The sequence below is a fragment of the Micropterus dolomieu genome, linkage group LG03 (genome assembly GCF_021292245.1).
Source record: "Micropterus dolomieu isolate WLL.071019.BEF.003 ecotype Adirondacks linkage group LG03, ASM2129224v1, whole genome shotgun sequence".
Taxonomy (NCBI): Eukaryota; Metazoa; Chordata; class Actinopteri; order Centrarchiformes; family Centrarchidae; genus Micropterus; species Micropterus dolomieu.
Window position 1 is genome coordinate 33,987,000 of NC_060152.1, and position 26,160 is coordinate 34,013,159.

A 26,160-nucleotide genomic window follows, 5' to 3' on the forward strand; every position below is an offset into this window, starting at 1 on the left:
AAACAATACCCAACCCTAACATATCTTCATTCATCCAGAGGCAAACTGTTGTGCAGCAGATGCAGTACGAAGTAGGAAAGAGTGCAAATATAAAGAGTGTGAATTGTTAAGTACGTCTGAAATGCTTTCTGTCATCTTCAGTAGAACCTGATAGTTCAGAGGTCACGATATGTCAGAAATCTGTCAAATGTTTCTCTTTCTGCTCCTGGATAACATCTGTGATTCACTGGAAAGATTAATTCACTTGGAGAATCTCATCCTGGGAACTGAAGAATAAGACCTTCCTACCAATTTGCAGAAGTGTGACTTTCAGAATGACGAGAGCGCCGTGGTCTCACCGTTGCGTTCCAGTAAGTGTGGCTCGGAGTGTTTCTTGCCTATGTCAGCGAAGGATCGAACCAGCGGGATTCGGTTGCTCAGCTTCTTCTCGCTCTGATGGTGGTGACGCCGCAACATGGCCTCCCTCACTTTCTCCCGAACACCCTCCTCCAGCTGGCCCGACGCCACCATGCTGTCAATCACCATGTCTGCATGTGAGGAAGAACAACATGAGGTTAGCAGACATGTTACGTGTACTGAGACGGCTTGTCATAGTTACGTGGTTCAAGTATAATCTCCAGGAGCAGACAAACATGACGTGTGGAGTTCCCCAAGGATCAATACTTGGTCCTCTTTGACTTATCATACATCATTATTAAGCAGATGACTAAATGTGTCTCACTCCGTGAGTAAAAGCAGCTCTACCGCCCTGACATGTGATTTAATATCTAGTTTAAGATCATGAAGTCGTCTGACAAAAACAACATAAGACAAGTTTAACGGGACTGACTATCCTGATATTTAAAAATGAGGAGACCGGACATTTCTTAAACACAGCTCGCAGTTTTCACTCTGGAGTTCCCCAAGGCTCAGTCCTTGGATTTCTTTAATTTAAAATTGTTCCATTCAGCCAAACTTTGAAAAACAATAAAAACCAATGACGATAAATTTGCATAAATGACTGTAAATTTGCCACTTTCATCTAGGAATGTATTACTTGGTTTGTTAACCCCCACCCTGGCTCTGTGTTTTTTGGTCACTTAAAATAGTCAATCTAAAAAGCCTATGTGAAAACACTTGATAATTCAATTATCAATCTCAGAAACTGGCCGTTATTTAATTAAGATCTCCTCCCTAAAATAACCGAGGCTGCAGGGCTCGCTGTCTGAACGTCATGCTGTAGTGTTAAGAATAATGTAGTTTTAGCTGCAGGATGAAACCTAAACATATTTTATCAAGTGGTGTGTATTAATAGCCTACTTTTCATCATAAACACTGAGTACAGATGGGGTGTGTAGTAGTGTTTTAGTACTCAAGACCGGTCTTAAGACCACTTTTTGATGGTCTTTGTCTCGTCTCGGATTCAACCGCATTTGCACACGGTCTTGTCTCGGTCTTGGACATTGAGGACTCACTTTAAGGGTACTGGTTTTGGTACTGGCATCGTCAAACACCAGTCGATCTCCACGATATCCACCTTTCGTAGTACGGGTTAATCAGGAAGTTACACCCAACGTCAAAGTTACACCTGAAGTTACCTGGATAAGCCAGTTACCTCGCTTCATAGTACAGGCCACGTATGTATTTGTAAATGAAATATTTTTCATTTAAGATAAAGACGTTTCAAAATATATAGTCTTTTACATCAATCTTATCATAAAAGAATATCATGTCTCTGAACCAGTCAATGTCTTAAAGAAATATTCCAAATCTGACCAAAATAATTTGCTACATATACAATCATGAAATAAAATGACAAATGATTCCAGTTTCGTTATTGCAAAACACTTTTCCTCAACATCATTCCTGAATCTTAATACAACTGTTTGTTTGATAAAGTGATCGTGCAAGTCAGAAATCATGGTGTATTCATGAAGGGATGGTCCAGTCAGTGGTAGTGACACAGCTTACGAACGTAGCTGAGGTTCTGTAGCTTCAGCGAAAAGGATGGAAAGCTCTTCAGAAGATTAACTCAACATCAGCACAGTGACGGCCGCGTCTGTTGACGTACTGACCTGCGATGTCCTCGATGGTGCTGGCCCTCATGTCGAGCATCACGGTGCCGTTCAGGATGCAGGAACGCAGCTCAAACAGACTGTGAAGCGACAGCGTGGCCACGTACGGTTTACTCCAGCGCTCACCGCCGTCTTCTACGTCCTCCTCAAACTTCAGCCACCTAAAAACAAACAGACTCAGCTTCAAATACAGGAGCATAAAACATCTTTACTACCTGCCCAAATGTAAACGCTCCCATCAGGCCTTAAATAAAATCAGACATTTCCAGCCTCTAAAAGATTCTTCAGCCTGATTAGTCTTCCACTGATTTAGGTTGCACTGCTAATTTTGGCAGCATTTCTTGTGTCAGACTTTCAGATCATATTTAAACACTCCATAAACTTCCATAGTTATGCAGATGATACTCAGTTATATCTATCGATCAAGCCAGATGAAACTAATCAGTTAGCTAAACTTCAAATGTGCCTTCAGGATGTTAAAACCTGGATGACCTGTAATTTTCTCATGTTAAACTCAAATAAAACTTGTTCTGGGGCCTAAGCACCTCCGTGACGCATTATCTAAAGATATAGTTTCCCTTGATGGCATCGCTCTGGCCTCCAGCACCACTGTGAGGAATCTTGGAGTTATCTTTGATCAGGACATGTCGTTTAAGTCTCACATTAAGCAAATTTCAAGGCAAATTTCAGGAACATCCTGTCTAAAAATGATGCAGAAAAACTAGTCCATGCATTTGTTACTTCTAGGCTGGATTACTGCAATTCCTTATTATCAGGCTGCTCGAAAAAGTCCGTTAAGACTCTTCAGCTGATCCAGAATGCTGCAGCACGTGTTCTGACAGGAACCAGGAAAAGAGATCATATTTCTCCTGTTTTAGCTTCTCTGCATTGGCTTAATAGAATTTAAAATCATTCTTCTTACCTACAAAGCTCTTAATGGTCAGGCACCATCTTATCTTAAAGAGCTCATAGGCTGTGTTCAAAATGGGCTAAACTGCTGTCTCAGAAGGCGTCCAACAGGACAGCAAGGCATCGAATGCTGTTCGAAACGGCTGGAACGATCTCTTCCTGTCACATAAGATGCCTTCAAACGATTTTTGAAAATCTAGCAAGAACTAAACACTGAACTATAATATCAGCCCTTGACTGTAACCAACCAAGTTTGTTCAGTCTGAGGCGTCCGTTAGCCGTTTGGCTTTTCAATAGCTAGTTAGCTTATGCTAAGGCTAGCGTCTCTTCTGACAGCCAGAAGAGACACAAGACAGCATGCTGACATCACACATTGTCATAAGTGCTGCCTCTGTGTAAGTGCATATAATGGATTATACAGTCAGATGAAGGCTGAAGGTTCATCCTGAATAATCTAAATGTAAAAGTGTGAGCGTGTCCTCGCCTGGCGGTCTCCTTCCACTCCGTCAAGTCTCCGTCTCTGAAGGAGATCTCGTCCAGCTCGGTGAACAGGTCGTGGGGGATGTGCTCCTCGTCGCCGTCTTCCGTCCCGAGGATGAACTGGACTCTCTGGGACGGCGTGTCTGCAGGTCAACCGACAGCTAATCAGATAATCAATTTCTGACAATCAGTGTGTGATTAAATGCTGTCCGAGTCTGGACCGACCGTATGTGGGCGACTCTCGTCCGTCCTCCCGGTCCGAGCGGCCCCGTCGTTTCCGGTGATGTCTGTGTCCTCTGTGACGGTGGCGCCTTCGACTCTCTCGGCCCATGGGAACACGGACGCCGACGTACACCGCTCTGTGACCTGACGGAGGGAACACAGTAACTAAACAGCCCAGTCGGGTCATTATGATCATTTATCCTAAGTGGGAACAACAGCTGAAGTTCATCACTCCCAAACAAAGAAAAATGAGGGGCTTCTAAATACATCTATGTAGAGATCTTCTACCGGTACAAATGATATAAATACAACAGCACATTTTTAACAAGCATTAACTTCAGATTAGATAAAGATTTTCCCACCTACTGTGTTCACGCTGCAGCTGTAAAACCAAACTGACAGGCTTGTCAAGTTCTGCAGGTTTCCCCAAAAGGCTGCAGCTTTTAGGATTACCTGTATTTTGATTTTACATAATATAGGGTTGGTTTCTAGAACCGGTTCAAAGTTGCAACCGTTACCAAATTTCCAAGAAACGTGCGTTTGGATTCTGCTTATTGGTTCCTAACTTTCTGCATATTTCAGTGTTTATCAGCCAGGAGCTGCTACGCCGACCTAACGTCACCTCATTTGTTACATCAACAAAGCATGAAGAATTAAGTAATTAACTTATTAGCAATAAATGACTCAAGCTACTGTGACTACTTTAAAGATGACAGCAAATTAAAGAACGTAGGGATGTAGAACGTCTGGAGTGGGCTCACTGAACACATTTTGAAACATGTTTTAACTTGTAGAAAGCTTATAGAGATTAGACAGGTTTAGGTATCGAGAACCGGTTCCAAGTAGGAATCTGTACTAAGTTTCCAAGAACCGTGGATTCGTTAAGACCCGTGCGTTTGGATTCTGCTCCTCGGTTCCTAACTTCCTGCATATCTCAGCTCCTGACTGAACTGAAGCAGCACCGGACCTTCTGTTGTTCATGTCCGCTGAGAGTCAAACACTAAAGGAAGACGGGAGAACGAGGGAGAGAGGCGTTCTGTCCACAGCTGGAAGCAGCTGCTGCCATTATTGTGTCACAGTCTAAGATGCAAAGAACACTGTCGTCTATTGTAAACTCTGTGCGAGCAGCAAAAAGCTTTCAGCCGCGAACATTTCTACATCTGACTTATTGAAGCGTCTGCTGAAGCAGCACAGCGACGTGAAACTTACAGAAAGAAACTCCAGCAGCTGCCGTCACTGATGCTGGACTCGTCGGGAGAGAGCGGCGTTAACGTAACGTTTTGTAACTGCTGAAGACTGCTCTTATAAACAGGCTACATGTGCAGAGAAACAGCTGTTTAAAAGTCGGGATCTACTTGCTTTATTTTTTATTTTTTTCTTTATTTCAGCCTGTGGTGTTAAGAAACATCAGGCCAAGGCTATATGCTTTGTAAGAACCACACTCCTTGCTGCTGTTATGGATATGATGTTAAAAAGTCAGGGGAGACTGCTTTGTTTGGGGGTGAAGGGGGGTGGTAGGGTTGCTTTCCCATAATTTGGATAATTATCAATGCAAATTTTTACTAGGCGTATTTAAAATAAGTTTTGATTGAGGAGCTGTATTGAGAAGCATATATTTATGCAGCACTCCTGGCTCTCTCTCTCTCTCTCACTCACTCTCGAACACCGCTGCACAAACCTGTCCAACGTTAGAATAATAGAAGTGTTTCCTTCAACACGGCGTGAATCTGAAGGAACGCTTCACCGTGTTCAACGTGACGCGCTCTCCCGATCCAGCTAACGCTAACAGTAGCAACGCCTCAGGTACTAAACACAGGTGAGCCGACGTTCAGCTTTTACACTGAAGGGAAACCAACGATGGCTGCAGATGAGACGAGTCCCAGAGACGCCGCTCTAGGACAGAGACTCCTTTCGCTTTAGAGACATGAAGGGGAAGAGGAGAAAGAGGATGAAGGTCACTGACAAGATCTGTGGTGCAGGGACCAGAACCAGAGTCCATAAGAGCGATCTTTGGTGACTATTTTGATGTTACTGTTTGCCCTTACTCTCCGGCAGACTTGTCCTCACATGTATAAACACAGGCCGAGTGATGTTTGCTACTCTGTGATTGACTGTAAACACAGACAGGAGATACTTTGCTGCAGAGTGTGTTTGGGTGTCAACATAAGACTCACTCTCCAGCTCCTCTTTCTCAAAGTTGGTGTAGAGGGTGGAGCTGGTCTTCCCCTGGTCCAAGACCGCCTCCTCATCGTTCCCCTGCAGAACACACACGGGAAAAATCAAAGCAAAGGGAACAAATTAGTCCATAAAGTTGCACTAAGCCTTTAGACACAAAGCAGACACACGTTATTTCCATTATTCCTGACAGTCTAATCTCCAGGTTCTCTCTGCAGGAACAAGTTGTTTCAGATGGAAGCTTTGTTAATAAATGAAACAGACACATACTTTGGTGTTTAAGGGAGAGCAGGGTTCAGTTTGTCATTCAGCTGCTTTATTCTCAACAGTAGAACTAGATATATTTAACACTGGCCAGTAATGCTGTTTGTTAGATTCTTTCTTTTTCTCCGAGCAGCTTCCCAAAACTCAAGGGAGAGTGTTGACATGAGAATATAAATAACCAAGGAACAGACACATAATGGACTTAACGACTGCTTCAGCACTTTCACCTCTCATGTTTACCACGCCGGTAAGTCTGAATCATACTCGTTTCTGTAAAATGAACTGAAGGATTGACTTGCATTATATTTTGTATTAATCTGCAAATATCGTCTCCGTAAAATATTAAAAAGTGAAAATTAGCTCCTTCAAACTGCTCGTTTTATCGGTCAAATCAAGTCAGGCTTTATTGTCAGTCTTTCTTGCAAGTGTTGAGCTGAACAAAATGTTTCATACAGATCGAGGTGCACAAACAATGCAAGAATAATAAACAACATTTACATGTATTAATTTTCTTTCGCTTTTACCCAAAGAGACGTCAATAAAGATCAATACAGCAAGACGTCTTCAGGTAACAATAGATATTAGTAAGAGCTAATAGCAATGGGGTAAATACTAGGGCCGGCCCGAACGCCATTTTTTGAGCTTTGACAGTAATCGTCAGCGAATAATCGGAAGCTTCAACGGTGCCGCGGGAGGGAGGGCGCGTCTGTTACTGGTTGTAAGCGAGCTGTAATTTCACGACAGGAAGGCTAGATGCTGCAGGGAACCGTAGCCGACAGTCCAGAGGGCGAGAGGCTGAACTGAGCAGCACCAAAAACAGATCACGGGAAAATATTAACCGGCTGGTTGTCCAGGGAGACCGACCGACCTGCACGCACGCACGCACGCACTAAAGTATTCACCCCCCTTGGTTTTTTTCATGTTTTGTTGCCTTAAACGATGGTTTGAGGATTTAATTTACACACCGAGCCCACAACTTTGAAGATGTTTGGGTTTTTTTTAAATTGTGAAGCAAACAACAAATAGGACAAAATAACAGAAGAAGTCAATGTGCATAACTATTCACCCCCCTAAATTCAATACTTTGTAGGCGCTCACAGCTCCAGGTTGCTTTGGATAAGTCTCTATGAGCTCGCCACATCCTACCACTGGGATCCTCCTTACAAAACTGCTCCAGCTCTTTCACGTTGGATGGTTTGCGCTTGTGAACAGCGATCTTTCAGTCGGACAACAGACTTTCTATTGGATTGAGGTCAGGGCTTTGACTAGGCCCTTCCAACACATTTACATTTTTCCCCTTAAACCACTCAAGTGTTGCTTCAGCAGTGTGTTTGGGGTCATTGTCCTGCTGGAAGGTGAACCTCCGTCCTAGCCTCAAATCACGCACAGCTGTGCAGGTTTTGTACCGGATTTAACACCTCAACTCTGACCAGTTTCACAGTCCTGGCTGCTGAAAAACATCCCCACAGCACGATGCTGCTTTGGGTGATGTGATTGCACCAGATGTAGCGTTTTGTTTGATGGCCGAAAAGTTAAATTTTAGTCTCATCAGACCAGAGCACCTTCCTCCGTACATTTTGGGAGTAATGGCTTTCTTCTGGCCACCCTGCCGTAAAGCCCAACTCTATGGAGCGTACGGCTCGTCGTCGTCCTATGTACAGATACTCCAGTCTCTGCTGTGGACCTCTGCAGCTCCTCCAGGGTTACCTTAGTCTCTGTGCCGCCTCTCTGATTAATATCCTCCTTGCCCGGTCCGTGAGGTTTGGTGGGCGGCCGTCTCTTGGCAGGTTTTACTGTTGTGCCATGTTCTTTCCATTTGGTTATGACAGATCTGACGGTGCTCCTGGGGATCATCAAAGATTTGGATATTTTTTTATAACCTAACTCTGACTTGTACTTCTCTACAACACTGTCCCTTACTTGTTTAGAGACATCATGGGAGTGTTTGGTTAGGGGTGCCTCTTGCCTCTTATGTATATATTTTTCCTCATTTCACTTCTGATCCATCACATAAAATTCAGATTCACTAAAGTGTTCCACAGAACTGAGGGCTTTGTTTTCCCTTTGACGTGAACAGGAGCGTCGAGCTCACGGCTGTGGGCGGAGGTCAGGTGTGTGAGAAAAATAAATATTTGAATCCCTAAATTGAAAATCGAATGTGTACCTGATGATCAAATATTTGGGTCCAGCCCTGGAGGAAGTAAGAGTTAACAAATTGTGCAATCAGTACAAGGAGACTGCAAGGAGACAGAAGAAGAAGAGCACAGGAAGTTAGAGGTGTTATCAAATGAAGTGTTCTCTGCAGAGTTTTCAGGAGCTTCTTGAAGTGAGAGAGGGACGCCCTGACCAACATATTTAGCTTATTATAACGTAAGACAGAACAGGAGCAAATCCTCACAGGAAGCGGAAACTCCGGAGTGTTTTGCTAGATGATAAATGACGGCTAAACAATTAGAGGTTCTGTGCGAAACACCTGGGACAATGTTAGAAATACTTCACGGTTGTCTGAAAATCAGAACGTCAGAATCAAATCAACCACAACACACAGAAGCAGAGACTGGTTTTAGTTTCTGTCAGTGCCTCCTTCTGGTTTTAGAGGTTTCATGTGGTTTCTGTTTTATGATGCAGAACTTGACTGTCGCCTTCCTGCCCTCCTCCTCTTTTCAGACTCCCATAAAAACTACTTTACACCTCAGCTGTGTGAGGAAAAGGTGACGTGACTACAGACACATTCAGAGTTTATTTGTAATAAAAACAACATTCGTTTAAAACTGGTCCTAACTTGTGCAGCTCTGGAGGCTCAGGACCAAACGGGATGCTTCCTGTCAGCGCTCTAATGAACACAGACTCGGCGGTTCGCTCTGCAGCTGCTCCCGATACCACTTTAACTTCATAAAACCGCGCAGCTGCTGCACTGACACACTCTGCCTGTCTGGCTCCGCCCACAGCTGGGGGGGGGGAACGCCGTGACTCACCGCGCAGTCCCCGCTGATGTCAACAGGAAGTGCTGCCACAGATCAGCAGCTGGATGGACTCAGGAGACACAGCTGATCAAACAAACATGACGGAGTGAAGACGATCTGAGAGCGTTTCCTGCAGGTCACACACGCCTTTGCTCCTCTATCCTTGTGGGGACATAAAGCAGTCCCTAACCTTTGGCCCTCAGCCATCACAGCTCCACGCCTAACCGTAACTTAATGTTTGTCCTGCAGCGACATGATACCCTGTCAGTGTGCATTCAGGTTAAAGTCCCCCCGGGATATAAAAGCATAAAACACACGCTGCTGCGATGTTGGCGTGTCAGACAGGAAGTGCAGCTCCACGCTGGTTGGTTGTGAGACTGAGCCTGCTGTCCGTTTAAACAGAAGCATGCTGAAAGAACTGAAAGCTGGAGTCACAAACAGCTGGTTGTGATTCACGACTGAAATTAGACTTTGGACAGCTTCTGTCCAAAGTGAGGGCGTAAAGTCGACACTAGAGGCTGAACAACCGCTTCAATCAACCGCTAAAGTTGGTTTCACCACAATAACTAGGGATGCACAGAAATGAAAAGTATTGGCCGAAGCTCAAACCGAATATAATGAAAAACTTTGCCGAACACGAACGAGTAGTTTCACATTTTTCCTTCCATTTATTTTGCTTTTTTTCCCTCCACTGCATAAATTAAATAGTCAAAATGAGCTTTTTCCTCAGTGTTTCCCACAGGATGTGGAGAGACTATGGTGGGGGGGGGTGTCCATTTACTTTTAATGGACACATGTAATCTGTTTTATACTTTCTGTGAATATAATCCAGTTAATTTTATTTCCATCCTGTACAGACGCCTTATTTTGAAAACCGGACGTTGTCACATGTGTTTCCTCCTCGCTCCAAATCCATCCAGTCCGACCCGGTTTGATAAATAATGTTGTAACATGAAGACTTCCTCTTCATACTAAAGAGACAAACTGACAGGATAAAGTCTCTAACCTGCCTGTCAGCTCGCTCTGGGCCGTTTAACTTACCGTAAAGGCTTGAATACGTGCGCACTCCCAATGTAGGGGCAGCTAGCTTAATCTCCTTCTCACAGACGAGTGACCGAAACACTGAAAGAGGTTCTTTTCTAAGAAGTCAGCCACAGATGGAGCGGATGTGCTGGAGACAGCAGAACACTTTAAAATGCTTCCACACTTCCGACATGTCAGAGGATCCGTTCAGTAAAATTTATTCGGCCTTTTGACTCATTAAGCCGAACACTGAAAGAGCTTTTTTTTGCTATTGTCATTAATTGATTAATTTTGGTGGCCGAACATTCGGTGCATCTTTAGCAATTACCTGGGGCAGAACATGACTAGCGAGGACGTAAAGTCAAATAGAAGGTTATTTGTCCCCTGAGGGGCATCAGAAAGAACACACATACCACAATATAGACACAAATACCACACGAATATTAAAAGAAGTAGTAAAAACAGAAGTAAAAACACAGAATACAGTACTCAAAGGCCGAAGTACTCTGTTTCAGTACCACTAAGATGGACAGATAACATTTACCAGCGTGGTTGGGAGGTCTAACCTATATTCCCTTTTTTAATTCTTACTGTTGGTTTTGGCTTGTGTGTCCTTGAAGCAGGGACCTGAAGACAGGGTCTGAAACTAATTCATAACTAAATCGATTATTAGCTTTCTGGCCGGCACGAGCCGCTCGGCATCGTAGCACATCGTAGTAAAGCTTGATCCATGTTGAAATAAATGGAGGTCTCTGCTGGGTTACTGTGTTGCAAAATGACATGCAGAGTGATTGATAAATAATTACTCCATTAATCGATTAGTCGTCAGCTAATGAATTAACTGCCATTTTGAAAAATGATTGATCGTTTTGAGTCATAAAGAAACAAAAAAGTTAAATTCTCTGATTCCAGCTTCTTAAATGTGAATCTTTTCCGGTTTCTTTCCTCTTCTAAACTGAATATCTTTAGTTTATGAAAAAAACAAGACATTTGAGGACGTCACCTTGGGCTTTGTGAAACACTGATCCACATTTTCACAGTTTTCTGGCATTTTAACGACCAAACAACTGATCGATTAATCCAGGAAATAAATGGACAGATTAAGGGGACTTTCACCTCGTTTGGTCCGAACCAAAATTGCAGGTGTGAAACCTCCCACGGACCGTGGTTCGCTTCGTTTCTGGTGTGAAAGCATTTTTTATGGATGGTTCAGACTTTCAAACTATTTAGAGGAAGTTTGCAGTCTAAACTGGAAACAAACAAATGCACGGAGAAATGCATTGAAACTGTTTCAGACCCTCCCCTCCAGCAGCAGGCCAAAACCTCACACCACAAGAACACTTCCTTCCCGTCCTTACCGTGTGAATTTTGCACATTCCTCATCAATTTCCAGTATATTTTTTGCATTTTTTGTATAACATGTATACAATTTTGATCACTTAACTTTTTCTGTATATGCATTTACATATTTAGGTTTATGTAAATTAAAAGGAGCGTATGTGAACATGGGATTTATTATTTTGTTTTCTGTGGTATCAAATTTGGTATCAAGAATCGTGTGATTTCACTGGTATTGGTATCGATTACAACATCTCTGGTATCGTTACATCACTAATCCCAAGTCCCCGAAACCGCCACTCTACAGCTTTAGTATAAACGCTGAGTGTGTGGTCCTGCCAACTGGACTGAACCGTCTGCTGTGTGCGTTCTTCAGATTAGACAGGTTCATTCTGTCGTTATATCTGAGGGATCTCACCTTTTTTTCTGGTGTGAAGCAGACTTTAGACACAGCTGACGCAGCAGGAGGCGTCACAGCTACAGATATCAGTGCCAATCCCCGAACAATGCTTTCCAACATAAAGTTAATATGCTGAATGTCCTCTGAACACAAGCAGCAGCACAGGACTTTAAATAAAATGGAGCACACTGCAGGTCAAGGACTTTTTACAGCTTAAGTAGGAATATTAATACTTGCAACATAGTATTTTACACTGTTGTACTGGTACTTTTACTTTAGTAAAGGATGTGAATCTATTGACTGCACCGCCCGGCGCAAATGCCTGAAGCGTCCAAAAACGCTGCGAGTGTTGGATCCACCCGGTTCGTCGGGGTCACACATACAGTAGATTTCACGCTGTGGTGGACACGGCGCTCAGAGGATTCCTCCCTTCCTGTCATCACAGCACTCACACCAACTACAACGCCTCGCTGACACAGGAAGCGGAGAAATCTGCAGTGATCGTGGTGTGAGCGGTGAAGAGTTCAGCTCTTGAATATTTCAGCAGGGTTAAAATGTCGTCCTGAACGATGAGTTAAATTACAGACAGTGAAGGTCTGTAATGAGAGTCCCGGCCCCGTCGGGCTCCGGTCAATCAATTCATCAGTTGCTTGACACAAATTGATAAACCATCTACGTCATATCTCTGGCTGAAACCTCCTGACTTGCAGAAACCCACAGCAGCGGAAACTGATCTGACGAACGCACAAGTGACTTTTAGGTGTGATTTTCTTTCTGTTTGTAGTAAAAAAAACAGTGTACACATATTGCAACACAGTAGTATTTGTAAATAATGTGTTAAATATAATATATGTGTGTAAAGTATGCAGTCTGTTTTCCTGTTCACACCACGGGCTTGATTGTGAGCATTAATGTACTTTTTAATTTAAATCTAAATGCATTAAAGAAGCTTTCTGAAGCGTCTGTGGAAAGAACTGAAAAAGTACTTCAGTTCTGTATGCAAATCCAATTTCGAGGTACTTGTACTTAAGTCTACCCACTTTGTTACTTAATACTTCTACTGCACTGCATTTCAGAGGGAAATACTGTACTGTATATACTGTATACTTCACCACACAGATTTTTCTGCTATAGAAAACTTGTTTTTCCACTTGATGCTAACAATAACTTCAAATCATCATCTTGTGTGCATAAGAAAACAAAAAGAATATCATGTTTAGTAATTTAACGCTCACAAAAGAGCCATTTTGCATATTGAGTATTTTTACATTTGATACTTTTACTTATGTAAAAGGGGGCTGAGTACTTTCTACAAGGAAAAGACCAGAAGACTTTTAAAAAGATACTAAAAATAAAATCTGGCCCGGAGGAATCTGGCTCAAAGATCAGCTTTCAGATTTACAGTTTCCACGAGCAGAAAAACGAAACGTCTGCAGCGTTGCGCTCGGGTCTGCTCGCAGTTTCTTCACTTCCGGACCCTCGACCCCGTTCCCAGGTCTCATGACACCAGCTGTTACAGCTGTCAGACTTTAATCGCCTTCTTTTTATACGGCAGAAAAATGGAGGGAGGTTAAAATAAACCGTGGAAAGTGATTTCTATTTCAAGCGAAGAGCACTGATTTTCTTCTAACAATAAGAGAATATCAGCTGTCCGGCTGACTTCTGCAGCTGTGAGATCATGTATTTATGTTTATCTTTACACCGATGTGCAATATTCACAAATACTTTATTGATCCGCAAGAGGAAACCGTTGTATTACAGTTTCTCACGTTGGTAATCAAGGCAGAAATAAGAAATAATAAAATAATAACAAAAGAAAATCTAATATATAAATAGGAGTGTGGAAATATGTGCAGTATGTATTGCAGTACGTGTTGCAGTACGTGTTGCAGTACTGGGACATAGTATTGCACATTAGTCGAGTAAATGGCGGCCAGGGTTACTAATGAATGTTTGATCTGAGGTCCTAAGATCTGTTATGTATAAATGTGTTAATCAATATTACTCTAAGTCTATAAATACGGACCTGCATTTGGAAATTTAAGAAAATATTTAAATATGACTTTACAGGAAACTCTTTAAAATGTGTTTACTATTGCATTTGTGTGCATATTTTAAAACATATTATCCCAGTTTCTGCATGCTGTAATGAACCAATTTATTTAATTTCATGTGTGCTTCATGTGTGCGCCTCAGGCTGGACAGATCGAAAAGCTGCGTCTTCTTCTGTGGCAGTAAACTGGTCTTTGGGCTTAGGGAAACATTTATGATGTTCATAACAATAAATCCATCAGGAAGTAACCGATTAATCATTCCTGCATTGATCAACGTTCATAATGTTTAGAGGCAGGATGTGTTTGAGGGTTTGCCTTGGCACACGTGGGCTCACTTCTGCTCCGTCACTGAGCTCTTTTCCTGTTTTAACTCATTTCCTCAAAATGTTTCGAGCCCCATGGAGTACGACCTGTCAATCACGTCCTGTTAAAATCCTCCCTTGTGCCCTAATTATTACAACAGAAACAATCTGCGGCTTGTTTCTAATTATATCTGTGTGAAGCGAAGCCATATGAGGCCACAACCACAAACTTTAAGGAGTCTGCTTTCAATCGGACGACATGAGAGAGCCAAAAACAGCAGATACATACCAGGGACATCGCTCTGGCCACCCTCTGACTGACTATGTCTCCCCAGAAGTCTCCCATCGCCGCTCTCTCCAATACACAGCCGACTCCGTCAAATTAACTCTCCACTAAGCGCTCAGGAAACACAGAACAAGTTCAAAGCAAGAGGAAAATGTCTGGCAGTAAACTCCCCTCAGATAAATCCAGCAGCAGCAGCAGCAGCGTGGATCTGCGAGCCCTCCAGGTTCAGGACGTAAATACAGACGCCGCGCAGCCTGCAGAGCCTCGGCTATCATTCATGTATTTATAGCAGAGCGTGTTGCTTCACTGAGCGCCTGTCAGAGCAGCCAGCGAGCCTGCAGTCTGCAAACACAGCAAGAACCAAAAAAACAAAAAGAAAGAGGGGGCGGGTCTGATGAACGAGTCATCCTGTTTCACAGCAGAGCAGCCCTGAAGTACTCCCACTGACACTTTACTTCCCCTCTGATACTACAGATGCTGCAGTACTTCCACAGGAGGCTCCACTCCGACAGGCACTGGTCTTACAGGGGCGGGACAAGGACCAGGTCAAGAGCAACATGTGCCATGTAAAAACACAAGCCAGGACCAACGTGTCACAAGTCAAGAGCAAGACAAGGCAAGTCAGTGATAGAAATAAAAGAAAAAGTTGCGGAAACTGTCGTGTTTCTCTGCTTGTGTAGCTTAAAAAATATGCAGTTGTGCGTTTAACATCAGTAAAAAATGGTTTTCCATTTGACAGCCAACACAATACTTCAGAGATCCTCGTCCCTCCCTGTTCGTGCCTCACACTTAATGCCAGCTCAGGAATTCTAATAAAAAACAAACCACTACATGAGCACATGTGCATATAAACCATGGAAAACTTCATTCAAGGGTCTGAATTGACTGTTTGCAGTTCAAGGCGTCCTGTCAATAGTTTTAGAGAAGTATCTTTTATTATGGTGGCATGTGGGGGAAATTATATAATGACATAAACCCATGATAGGAGGTTTTATATTTCCTCTTCTGTTTCAGAAAACACAAACCCACCAACCCGCAAACAAATGACCAAATACAGACATAGACCTCGACTCCCAGAGGCTCATAACAGGAACAAGATATCTGGCTGACATACAGCAGGCTTTCCCAACTTCCCTTCTTATCAAAAGCACCAATATATCTCTGGAGACAAATGAACAGTTTGAGCCGACTTCCCTCCTGCAGCATCTCGGCGGTTCAACAAGACTGGAGGGCTGTTAATGGTTATGTTTAATACTACGTATGTTCGACAACATGTTTGGTGTCGCTGGCAGTGATGAACCTACAGACAAATCAGCAGCAGAATCTGCAGCCTCTGGGCTTCATCAAACAGAAGACAGCTGGTGAACATAGTGGAGCAGTTAGCAGCTAAAGAGCTGGTGGAGACCAAACACAGAGCCAACAGAGAGAAAACACTGGACTCACCTTCATCGGGCAACACAAACAATCATGTTGCTCCATTCATTGTTGATTAATCTGTCGATTATTTTCTTGATTATTTGATTAGGCGTTTGGGCTATAAAATGTCAGAAAACCGTGAAAAATGTCTCAGATATTCAGTTTACTGTCACAGAGGAGGAAAGAAACCAGGAAATATTCACATTTAAGAAGCAGGAATCAGAATTTAGATGATTTTTTCTTAAAAAAAATTACTCAAACCGATGAATCCATGATCAAAATAGCTGGCGATTCATTTAATAGTCGACAACTAATCGTTTAATCATTGCAGCTCTGTCTCACACAGTCGGTGAATTACCTGCAGTACACGGCGGTCAGCGTGTTACCAGATTGGAGGAGCAGAGAGCCACTGAAGCTAAGCTACGTAGCTGTGCTGTGGACAGGGTCAGCTGCAAAACCTGTTGTAAGCACCTTATAGACCCCAATCAGTTCAAGTGTACGCAATATCTGCCAAGAAAACAGAACGGCAAATGTTTTCTGGGGCCAGCTATCTACTCCAAAAGAAGTCGTAAGTAAATATCTAAAACTGGTCGTCACAATAAAACCGCTTCCTGTGAGGTGCTTTATTTTCAAAGTGTTCAACATCAACATCCGTCCAAACAAACACATCAGATCAAAGTCACAAATCATTTTTATTGGTCCTCACAGCAGGGGGAACAGACCTGAAGGGGACAATAAAGCCATTTGTCCGAGAAGGAGGGAAACAGGAAGCTGTGCATTCTGGGAAAAAAAAACAACAACAACCCTGGAGCTGCACAGGGGTTCAGTGATTGGTTCAGAGGCACGTCTGCAGGGAGGTTTGAACTCTGCTCAGGCTTCAAACATATACACCTATGTAACATTTACAGGTACTTCAATAGCACATCCCATCACTTTGAAGCACTGTGTGTGCAAGGCATGATGGGATACATGTCAACGCAAACCGTGGAGACAATTAAGAAAACTGGTCATTATGAAAAGATGCGAGAACCAATCATGTTCAAGTCTGAGATGATGCTTCCTGTTTCTGAGTCTGTGAGGAGACATTTAGACTTTTAGTCCCCGGTATGGGTCCAAATCCACAAACACTGGATCCTACATTTCCCACAATGCAACTGGACCTTCATTACAGGCTCTCTGGTAAACAGACACGTCTTTCTGTATGTCACACATACCGACTGAATGTCAGACGGCTCCAGATTACGACGTCAGGGTTAGTTATATTTGAATAATTTGTTTCTCTCTTCTCTTTGCAGCTGGTACAACTTATTTTTTCCAGTTTATCACTCGTACTAATTTTAGGCTCATGGGAAAAATCAGAACCGTGACTTCAAAAGCGAGTTCCATACCGAACAGAGATTTGTGTACTGTTACACCACTAATAATAATAATAATAATAATTACTACTACTTTCCATCTTGGGTTAATTAAAGTAGTCGAAGTTACTCAACTTTTGTGTTGTGGTATCGGTTTCAGAACTGTTGTTACAGCCCTAATATATATCAATATTGATTGTTAATTGATAAATGATCAGGCTAAAACGTAAGGCTGAAACGATTCTAGAAACTCAAGTAACTCAATTACTACAAAGCATCGATCCAAATTCTCTGTTTTATCCATATAACTACATACAGCGCAATTACTGTAACAACGCGCTGACGCTGTGGACAAGTGACGACGACGTGATTTGATGGTGCCGATTGCTAAGTGGAGGAAGAGAGAGAAAATAGTGAGAGGGGAAGAAGAGACAAAGACAGAAAGTGTCCAAAGTCTGGGATCATTTCAAGCTCAACAAAAACTCCAGCAGAATTATTTCTTATCCGATGGAGTAACTTGCAGAATACTCCATTACTGAAATAATCGGCAGCTGCAGCCCTATTTAAATGTTTTGCCATATCGCCTGCTGCGAGCGGTCACAGAAATACCACAAACACACAGCCGTAGATATTAATAATCAGATTTGCTCCCAGGACTCCCCAGAGAGCAGAGACATGTCTTCCAGCCGTTCCCATATTAGGAGAACCAGCAGAGAGGAAAAACCACATGAAACCACATCTGGACTGAAACAACCTTTATTAAACAGACTGGGAACAGTGGGAAAACTAACCCCTGCCAACACACACACAGCAGAGTGAGCTCAGGTCGCTGATAAATAATAGACTTTCTTGTGCTGGTGACGGTGGAGCCACGGCATCAAGGTCCCGCCCACAAACCAGACCGACCCAATCGCAAGCAGAGCTCAGCTGTCTTGTTTTTTTGGAATCAGACGTGACCATATTTGGACCATGCGGTGGAGTGATGTTAGCTGGGATGCTAATTTTCAATTCAATTTTATTTATATAGCGCCAAATCAAAACAACAGTTATCTCACAGCGCTTTTCATAAAGAGCAGGTCTAGACCGTACGATGCCATTTACAGAAGCCCAACAGTTCCCACCAAGAGCAGCAGGAAGGCAAGGAAAAACTTCCTTTAAGAGGCAGAAACCTCGAGCAGAACCGTGGCTCAGGGTGGGCGACCATCTGCCTCGACCGGTTGGGGATTTTTTGGGAATAACAGGTGTAAAACAAAACGTACTTCCTGTAGCCGATACGAGTCGCCTCTATCCCGACTGACAGGTCGTCAGGGCCAATCAGCTTGTAGCCCCGCCCTAAAGCATCCCCTGCCTTCTGGTCTATGTTCCACTAAATGGGACCATAATTTACTAAATGAACATCATTGTTGAAGAAGACTTGAAATTAGCGACAGACCATGAACTCATCAGGAAACTGTTTACTGAATAGAGCTGAATGATTTGGGGGGGGGAATCTAATTGCGATTTTTCTGCCAGAAGCTGCGTCAAGCAGCGCAGAGCGGACAAACCAGGCAGGAAAGTCAGACACAGAACGGCAGAGACAATCCAGTCGATTTTCAAAATAAAACACCCTGTCCCAATCGGGTATCAACAATAAACACAGTTAATATGGACAAAAAGAGAAACAATTTCAATACGTCGCTACTTAACCATGGTAGCAGCCCAAAAATCAAGGACAACTGAAAAAATAAGATAAAAATCTGAACAAGTCAGCAAAATCAGGCAGGCAAAACGCTCTTATTCTGAAATGCTCCATGTGGATATGTAGCCTGCAGAGAGCGGAACGGGTAGTCGATAGTTGAAGCACACAAAATGACTAACAAAACGTTAAAGACGTGCAGGCTAAACGCTCCTCTGCTGAAACACTTCAGTATGACTTGACGCCGGACAAAACAGCCTGTGTCGGTTGAGCTGACGCCATTATCCTACGTTTTCCTCCAGTTTGGTTTGTTGTTGTAAAATGTACACGCCCTGTGCCCGCTCTGATTGGTGAGTAGGACCTTAACAGGAGGCGCATGGCGCTTGTGATTGGTTAGCAAGTCTGTCACACTAGGACGACAACGGCATGAATCTGTAACTGCATGACTGTTTGAAACGGGTCCGACGTATAATTAACCTACATTTTAATTGGCAAAAACACAAATTGCGCGGGAGCGGGCGATTCCCCTCGGGAACGGGAGGCGGACATGCTGACGAGGAGGGTAAACCCCATGAGCACTAGTTCATTCGTTTAGGGCTGGGCAATAAAACAATAATGATAATTGTCGCAATCTAATTTTACTCAATAACAATATAATAAATGTTCAATATATCTTCAATAAATATTTGATATAATAATAATTCATTTGATTCATGACCAAATTTGCACTTAATATTTCTATTAAAGTATTAATTTGTTGAGGAAAAGGGACTGAAAAAAGATTTACTAGTCGTATTTGTTGAAAAAGATTTTACCATGATAGTTTTGAATGTTCTAACTCTAAGTGATCCACTGTTTGGCATAAAGAAAAGTTCAACCACACAATTCACCATCTGGCTTCTTCTTTTCACACCCAGGAGCAAAAAAAAGCCTTTAAACTTGAAAGAAATAATCATTTGACATTTATCGTGATAAGTGACCCTTCGCTAAGACACGCCCCAAATACAGAGCTGGCCAATCACAGTGCAGTATAGGACTCGCTCTAACTAAAGTCCGGTGCCTTTATGGCTGCGCTCCACTGACTCTAATGTAAAAAATTTTCTGGCTGTATTTTTCTAAAATCTGGTCAAATGCTGTTCCTGCAGCATCTTGTAATAGTTACAGCAGCTACCCAGAGAGGCTGAAGGGAGAAGTTCAATTAATTCTCTTCTTTTGATTTATTCATTCATTTTTTCTTCTTTCCACCCCTATTGGCTACTGGGGTTCTTGCCTGCCTGTTACAGTCGTGGCGTCACCACTCTCACTAACAACTACATTCTTTCACAGGCTTATGCGCACACACATGTACACACACACACACACACACACACACAAATGTAGGTTGTCCCTGGTAGAATTATTCCTGATGCTTTTCTTTCAGTTACTTAATTAAATTAATTATTATTCCAGCTCTCGTAGCTGTGCTGTGTTGCTTATTTAATGTGTGTGACTGTTTCTTGTTTTCATTGTTCTCTTAGTTGTCTTACTATGTCAGCTGTTTATTGCTGCTATTCGGCTGGTTGTCTTTTACCATTAATATTTTTATTGTTTGTTTGTGTTTGTTTGTTGTTGTTGTTTTTCTCCTCCCCAAGCCCCCCTCTCTGTTCTATTGCAGGTTTTGTTGCTTTCTGCAATTGGTGTTTCCCACAGCTTTTCCCTGTTGTCCCCACCTTCCATCCCCCTTCTCTTACAGGTGTTGTCCTTTCTCTGTGCTGTCTGTTTGTGCCCCCCCATCCCCGTGTCTGCCCCCCTGTCCGGCCCGGTGACAAATCAATACATAATTAAATAAATAAAACAGACAAAGGAGTATTTTAATACTCTCTTGTTAAAGTAGAATCTGTCTGGCACAATATGGTATCCAGGTCATTATACTCTATGCCAGGCTGCTGGGCAGGACAGGTTTAAAAAATAAAAAAAATAAAAAATGTATTCTCTTTCCAAAACCTACAATGTGATGTTAGTTAGCTAACGCTAGCCAACTTCCTACTGACTGTAATAAAGTCCTGCTGTTCTTCTTTTTAATGACTGTAATAATGAACAGAGGCCGGCCAGCTATACAGGAACACTGCTGATCCTTCATATCGTTGTCTTTTGTCTCAATCGTCGGGGATGCGGTGGTTCACACACTGAGTCAGTCTGAGTCCGACAGCCTGAATACAACCTTCAAATGTATAATGCAACTGCGAAACTGTCTGCTTCTTTCTGAGATCACTTTTTCCAACAAATTTGACGATATTTCTCCGGGGAGTGCAGAAATAGACTGTGGCACCGCCGACAGTTTGTCGGACTTAGCAACAGTAACTAAGGGGGGCGGGGCTTAGCAAAGGGTCAATTATCGATATCGAATGATGTGAAATGTTTTTATCGTGATAACATTTTTGGCCATATCGCCCGGCCCTGTGTGTCTGGGAGTGAGGTTGACTCACTGCACAGCGTCGGTGGCTCCCGTCAACTTCTCAGTTGTTACAAAAATGAATGCAATGATTTATGTCGGTTGTTCTGAACGTTGAGCATAGCCCAAACATTTGTGTCCTTTTTTTACTCTGCATGTCACAATGTTTGCAGGAGCGGGCGGGTTGGTGACAAAATCAGCGGGAGCAGGATCAAGAAAACAGTCAAGTCTCTAATTGGCTTCACTTGTCAGACCCCGAGGTCCCTGCTTGGTCACATGACCAAACAGCTGAAACAGCTGAGCCAAATCACCTGACCTGAATAACAGGTTTTTAAGTGCATAAATAATGTTGGTCAGGTGCAGAATGAGCAGAGGCCTCTCTCCTCCGGGCTGCTGCAGCTTCATAAATGCTTTGAGGCTACGAAGCTGCAAACAGACTGAAAAAAACACAGCAGAAATCCCATCAGGCAGTTTGTTGCTGATGTGTAGTATGTTTAAATGTTCCCACTGCTTCTGTCAGAGCTGCTGAAAAGTATTCTGGGTACTGTAGGAAATCACAACAGCAGCTGAATCACAGCTACAACGTCCAGCAACATGTAAAGCCTCCCACCTCCCGCTGCGATGTGATATTTAGTGTTCGAGTCCAGCTGTTATCACTGACATCTTTCTTTGTTTCCTCCAGCGGTTGCCATGACATCAGACAGCTGTGGTGTTGGATCATGGGATACAGCCTCCACATGACACACACACGCCCGCCTGTTTTCAGAACGCCGCCCACGTCTCCAGTTCTGTAAGTAATCAGTGATTCAGAGGTCTGCTTCTGTTCTGGTAAACACTTCTGAGAATCTACGGAGTCAGTCAGAGCCTCCATGGGTGGGTCTAAAGTCGATGACATCATCAGTATGTGTCAAACAGATCAGGAGTGTTTCTCAAAACCAAGAATGCAAAGAATGCACTTGTGTTCTTGGTAGTCGTTCCTGGAAGAATGAACTTGCAATGTCAGGAGCACGCAGAGCGCCGCTGACGGTTTGACACGATGCGTTCTTCCTGGTATTGCGCAATACCCCCAGCACAGAGGCCTCTTGCATTGCTTTACTCTGGACTTTCTGCTGTGTTGGCTGCAGTGGTCTGCGTGTCTGTTGAGGCCTCTGTCAGCTGACTGACCGGCTGGCTCGTTAGGTCACGCCTGCGGGCTGGTTGGCTAGACCCCCCCCCCCCCTCCCAAATTGTCAATATTCAACATTTACACAGCTGATTTCTCACCTCAAACCTTCTCAGAAGTGATTTCGTGATGAAATAACATAAGAAAATAGTAAAAAACGTCTTGCTGTTGGACTCTCTCTCTCTCTCAGCTTCTTTCAGCCCCTCGCTTGAATGCCGAAATGAATGCTGGGATATCTGTGCCGACAAGATGGATCCTGGGTAAAATGGGCGTGTCAAGAACATTTCTGGGAATTTTAACCGTTCTTGCCAAAATGCAAACTTGTGTTTTGGGACAGAACTTTGACCACAAAAGATGACGTTTCACAAGAACACAAGACGACAAGAAGACAGATTGAGAAAGGCCCCAGGACATTTTAAAACATATAATTCACATGAGATTAAAGACTCAAGTCTTGCATCTCTGTTGGTCAAATCTTAATCTCTAAACAGACCGCAGACGCTCCGACACCTTCACTTCTCTAACTGCTGGGTGATGGATGTCTTTAACCTACAGCTCACAGTTTGCTGTTAGCTTGTTTGTTGTCGTGTCTGGAGTTTGTGTCTGAATCAGGAGTATTAAAAACACCTCCCGGCTCCAGTTTCCAGACTCAACTCTGTGCTCAGGTTTTGGTTTTTCTTTTGTCTGTTTTGTCCTGTTTGTCTTCGAAGCTGCACAAATATGCGTTTGTGCATTTCTTTTGTCTTTTATCATTTTGAATCTCTTATCCTGAAGCAACTGAACTAAGCTAAACATGACACTTCACTGATTCTGCAGAGAGACCGTTAATCTACAGACGGGTCTAACATGCACACCTGGACAGGAACCCACTGTTCCAGCCAATGCAGGTGTGAATTACAACACCTTGAAACAAGGAGGCAGGAGGCTGATTTGGGTCACTCAGAGCTGTGTCTCAATTCAGACAGTACTGTTAGTAAAATACGCAGTACTCTGGGTTACTTACTTTCATAGTGTGAATCTCGACAGGATAGTGACGTCCTAAATCAAACACGGCTGCTGTGCGCTAACTGGGAAAGACAATTACAGCATTTAACCACTTCTTCTTTTTAATTACGAATTGTAACCGGGCCGATCGTCCCCATCCTTTGATCGCCCGCCAAAATATCTGCCGGCTTGTTTGCTCACTTGACTTCAATTAAACTTTAATTAAAATTAATAAAAGTAAACGTACTTTTACAAATAGCATCCACTGCATCTTCCTCGGACGCCATTTGCACAAGTTTAAACTTACGTTGGAGGTCCCTCCCCTTGTGCTACGTATCCAAGATGGTGAACGTTGAGGGTGAGAAGAGTCCAGCGTTCTACACTCAACCTTTTGAACATTATGAGTGCACCACCAGGATACGGTCTGGTGGTCGCTACAGAAAAGCTCATGTGACCCTTCGTCCTCTGGGGAGTAATATTTCATCAGCATCCAAGACTGCGTGCTGTTTAAAATTTCCTGGACCTATGTAAATACGATAACCAGGTTTCAGCACCAAAACAATATTTTTTTGACACATAGAAATAAAAAACACATTTTGTTTTGAGCACTTTAAGGTAAATTTAGGTTTAAAATATGCCGCTACAAAGAATGAATACAAGGCTCCACTGTGAGAACATGTGCTTTAACAAGATATCGTTCATTAACCCTTACAGAGGTCAGTTCCACAATTAATCGTGACATTGGTTTCACGTGATATTGCTCAGTCCTTTATGCATGAAGCTTCTTCAGCTACTAAATGAGGAGAGATTGTTTTAGGAACATAGAGGAACACTCCTCAACACAAAGGGCAAAAAGTAAGGATAAATGATAGAAAACCACGTGCAGGCATACTGTGGGCTACCTGCACAGGTAGACTCAGAGAAGTACACACAAACATATTAAATAGAGAAACTCCGCAAGCCATGAACATCAGACAGATAATGTATGAATCCGCCACCTTTTCAACCTTTCACTTTCTTCTTCCGTTTCCCTGCAGACCGGGTTTCCATCCTGACAGGATCCAACAGGTGTGAACAGCCCACCTGAGAGCGTCGGGCCACCTGAGCGCGAGCCTGCTGACGTCAACACAAGTCACCCGGGACGCCTCGACGGCACCGACCTGCACACGGCGCTGCGACCAAGAGATTTTAGGCTTTTCAGATTTTCATTGTCAGTGATTTTCCAGATAAATTGATTAGTTGTTTTGTCTATAAGATGTCAGGAAATGGTGAAAAATATCAATCCGTGTTTCCCAAAGCCCAAGATAACGTCCTAATATATTTTGTTTTACACACAACCCAAAGATATTCAGTTTACTGTCACAGAGGAGGAAAGAAACCAGGAAATATTCACATTTAAGAAGCTGGAATCAAAGAATTTGGACTTTTAAAAATGACTCAAACCGATTGGTCATACAATTTATTATCCGACAACTAATCAATTAAACAATAAATCATTGCACCTCTAATTTCCAGGGGGTGATTCCTGATGATTTGTGACTCCTGATCTTCCACCACTGCGATTAAATGTCCACTGACGCACAAGAAATGTGAACTGAATGAAGGACTGAATGTACCTCTACTGATGTAAATTATCTGAATACTTCACCGCTCCACACTGAAGGTTAAATACAGATGCTCTGGTACAAAACTGCACGCCAACAGCTGTCAAGAAAATATAAAGCAAACCAACCCGACTGCTGCAAACATCACACGGTACAAAACATGCGTCCGTCTGGTGATCATCAAACAGACTTCACACACACAATATCTGATGTAGTTGTTGAAGCAGGTATTAGCGTGGAAGTAGTACAAGTACAAGGAAATGTCAGAAGAGAGATGTCACAGAGGTATGAAGGTTTGAGGTCACATTATAGACAAGCCAATTGTTTTTTTACGCTGAAATGCTCCGGTTAATTAACCTCTGGGTCCTGTTCCTTAAGAACGAAAAAATATTTGAAGTGATTAGTTTCAGAAATTTTAATTAATGTGAAAACAAAAATAAATATATAATATCTCTCTCTCTATATACACTCACCTAAAGGATTATTAGGAACACCATACTAATACTGTGTTTGACCCCCTTTCGCCTTCAGAAGTGCCTTAATTCTACGTGGCATTGATTCAACAAGGTGCTGAAAGCATTCTTTAGAAATGTTGGCCCATATTGATGGATAGCATCTTGCAGTTGATGGAGATTTGTGGGATGCACATCCAGGGCACGAAGCTCCCGTTCCACCGCATCCCAAAGATGCTCTATTGGGTTGAGATCTGGTGACTGTGGGGGCCATTTTAGTACAGTGAACTCATTGTCATGTTCAAGAAACCAATTTGAAATGATTGGAGCTTTGTGACACGGTGCATTATCCTGCTGGAAGTAGCCATCAGAGGATGGGTACATGGTGGCCATAAAGGGATGGACATGGTCAGAAACAATGCTCAGGTAGGCCGTGGCATTTAAACCATGCCCAGTTGGCACTAAGGGGCCTAAAGTGTGCCAAGAAAACATCCCCCACACCATTACACCACCACCACCAGCCTGCACAGTGGTAACAAGGCATGATGGATCCATGTTCTCATTCTGTTTACGCCAAATTCTGACTCTACCATCTGAATGTCTCAACAGAA

The 26,160-nt window shown here is 43.0% G+C and overlaps 1 protein-coding gene across 1 annotated transcript in view; it reads right to left on the bottom strand.

The window, feature by feature from the left end:
• The window catches only part of LOC123968632 (sodium bicarbonate cotransporter 3-like), a 79,936-nt gene that overhangs the window by 42,249 nt on the left and 11,527 nt on the right, over nucleotides 1-26,160 (bottom strand). The window contains exons 3-8 of the mRNA XM_046045498.1: nucleotides 7,812-7,947; nucleotides 5,840-5,921; nucleotides 3,669-3,809; nucleotides 3,448-3,586; nucleotides 2,055-2,215; nucleotides 339-527 (exon numbers count right to left, since the gene is read on the bottom strand). Of these exons, the coding sequence (XP_045901454.1) occupies nucleotides 339-527; nucleotides 2,055-2,215; nucleotides 3,448-3,586; nucleotides 3,669-3,809; nucleotides 5,840-5,921; nucleotides 7,812-7,947 (848 nt within the window). The remainder of the gene's footprint in view (nucleotides 1-338; nucleotides 528-2,054; nucleotides 2,216-3,447; nucleotides 3,587-3,668; nucleotides 3,810-5,839; nucleotides 5,922-7,811; nucleotides 7,948-26,160) is intronic.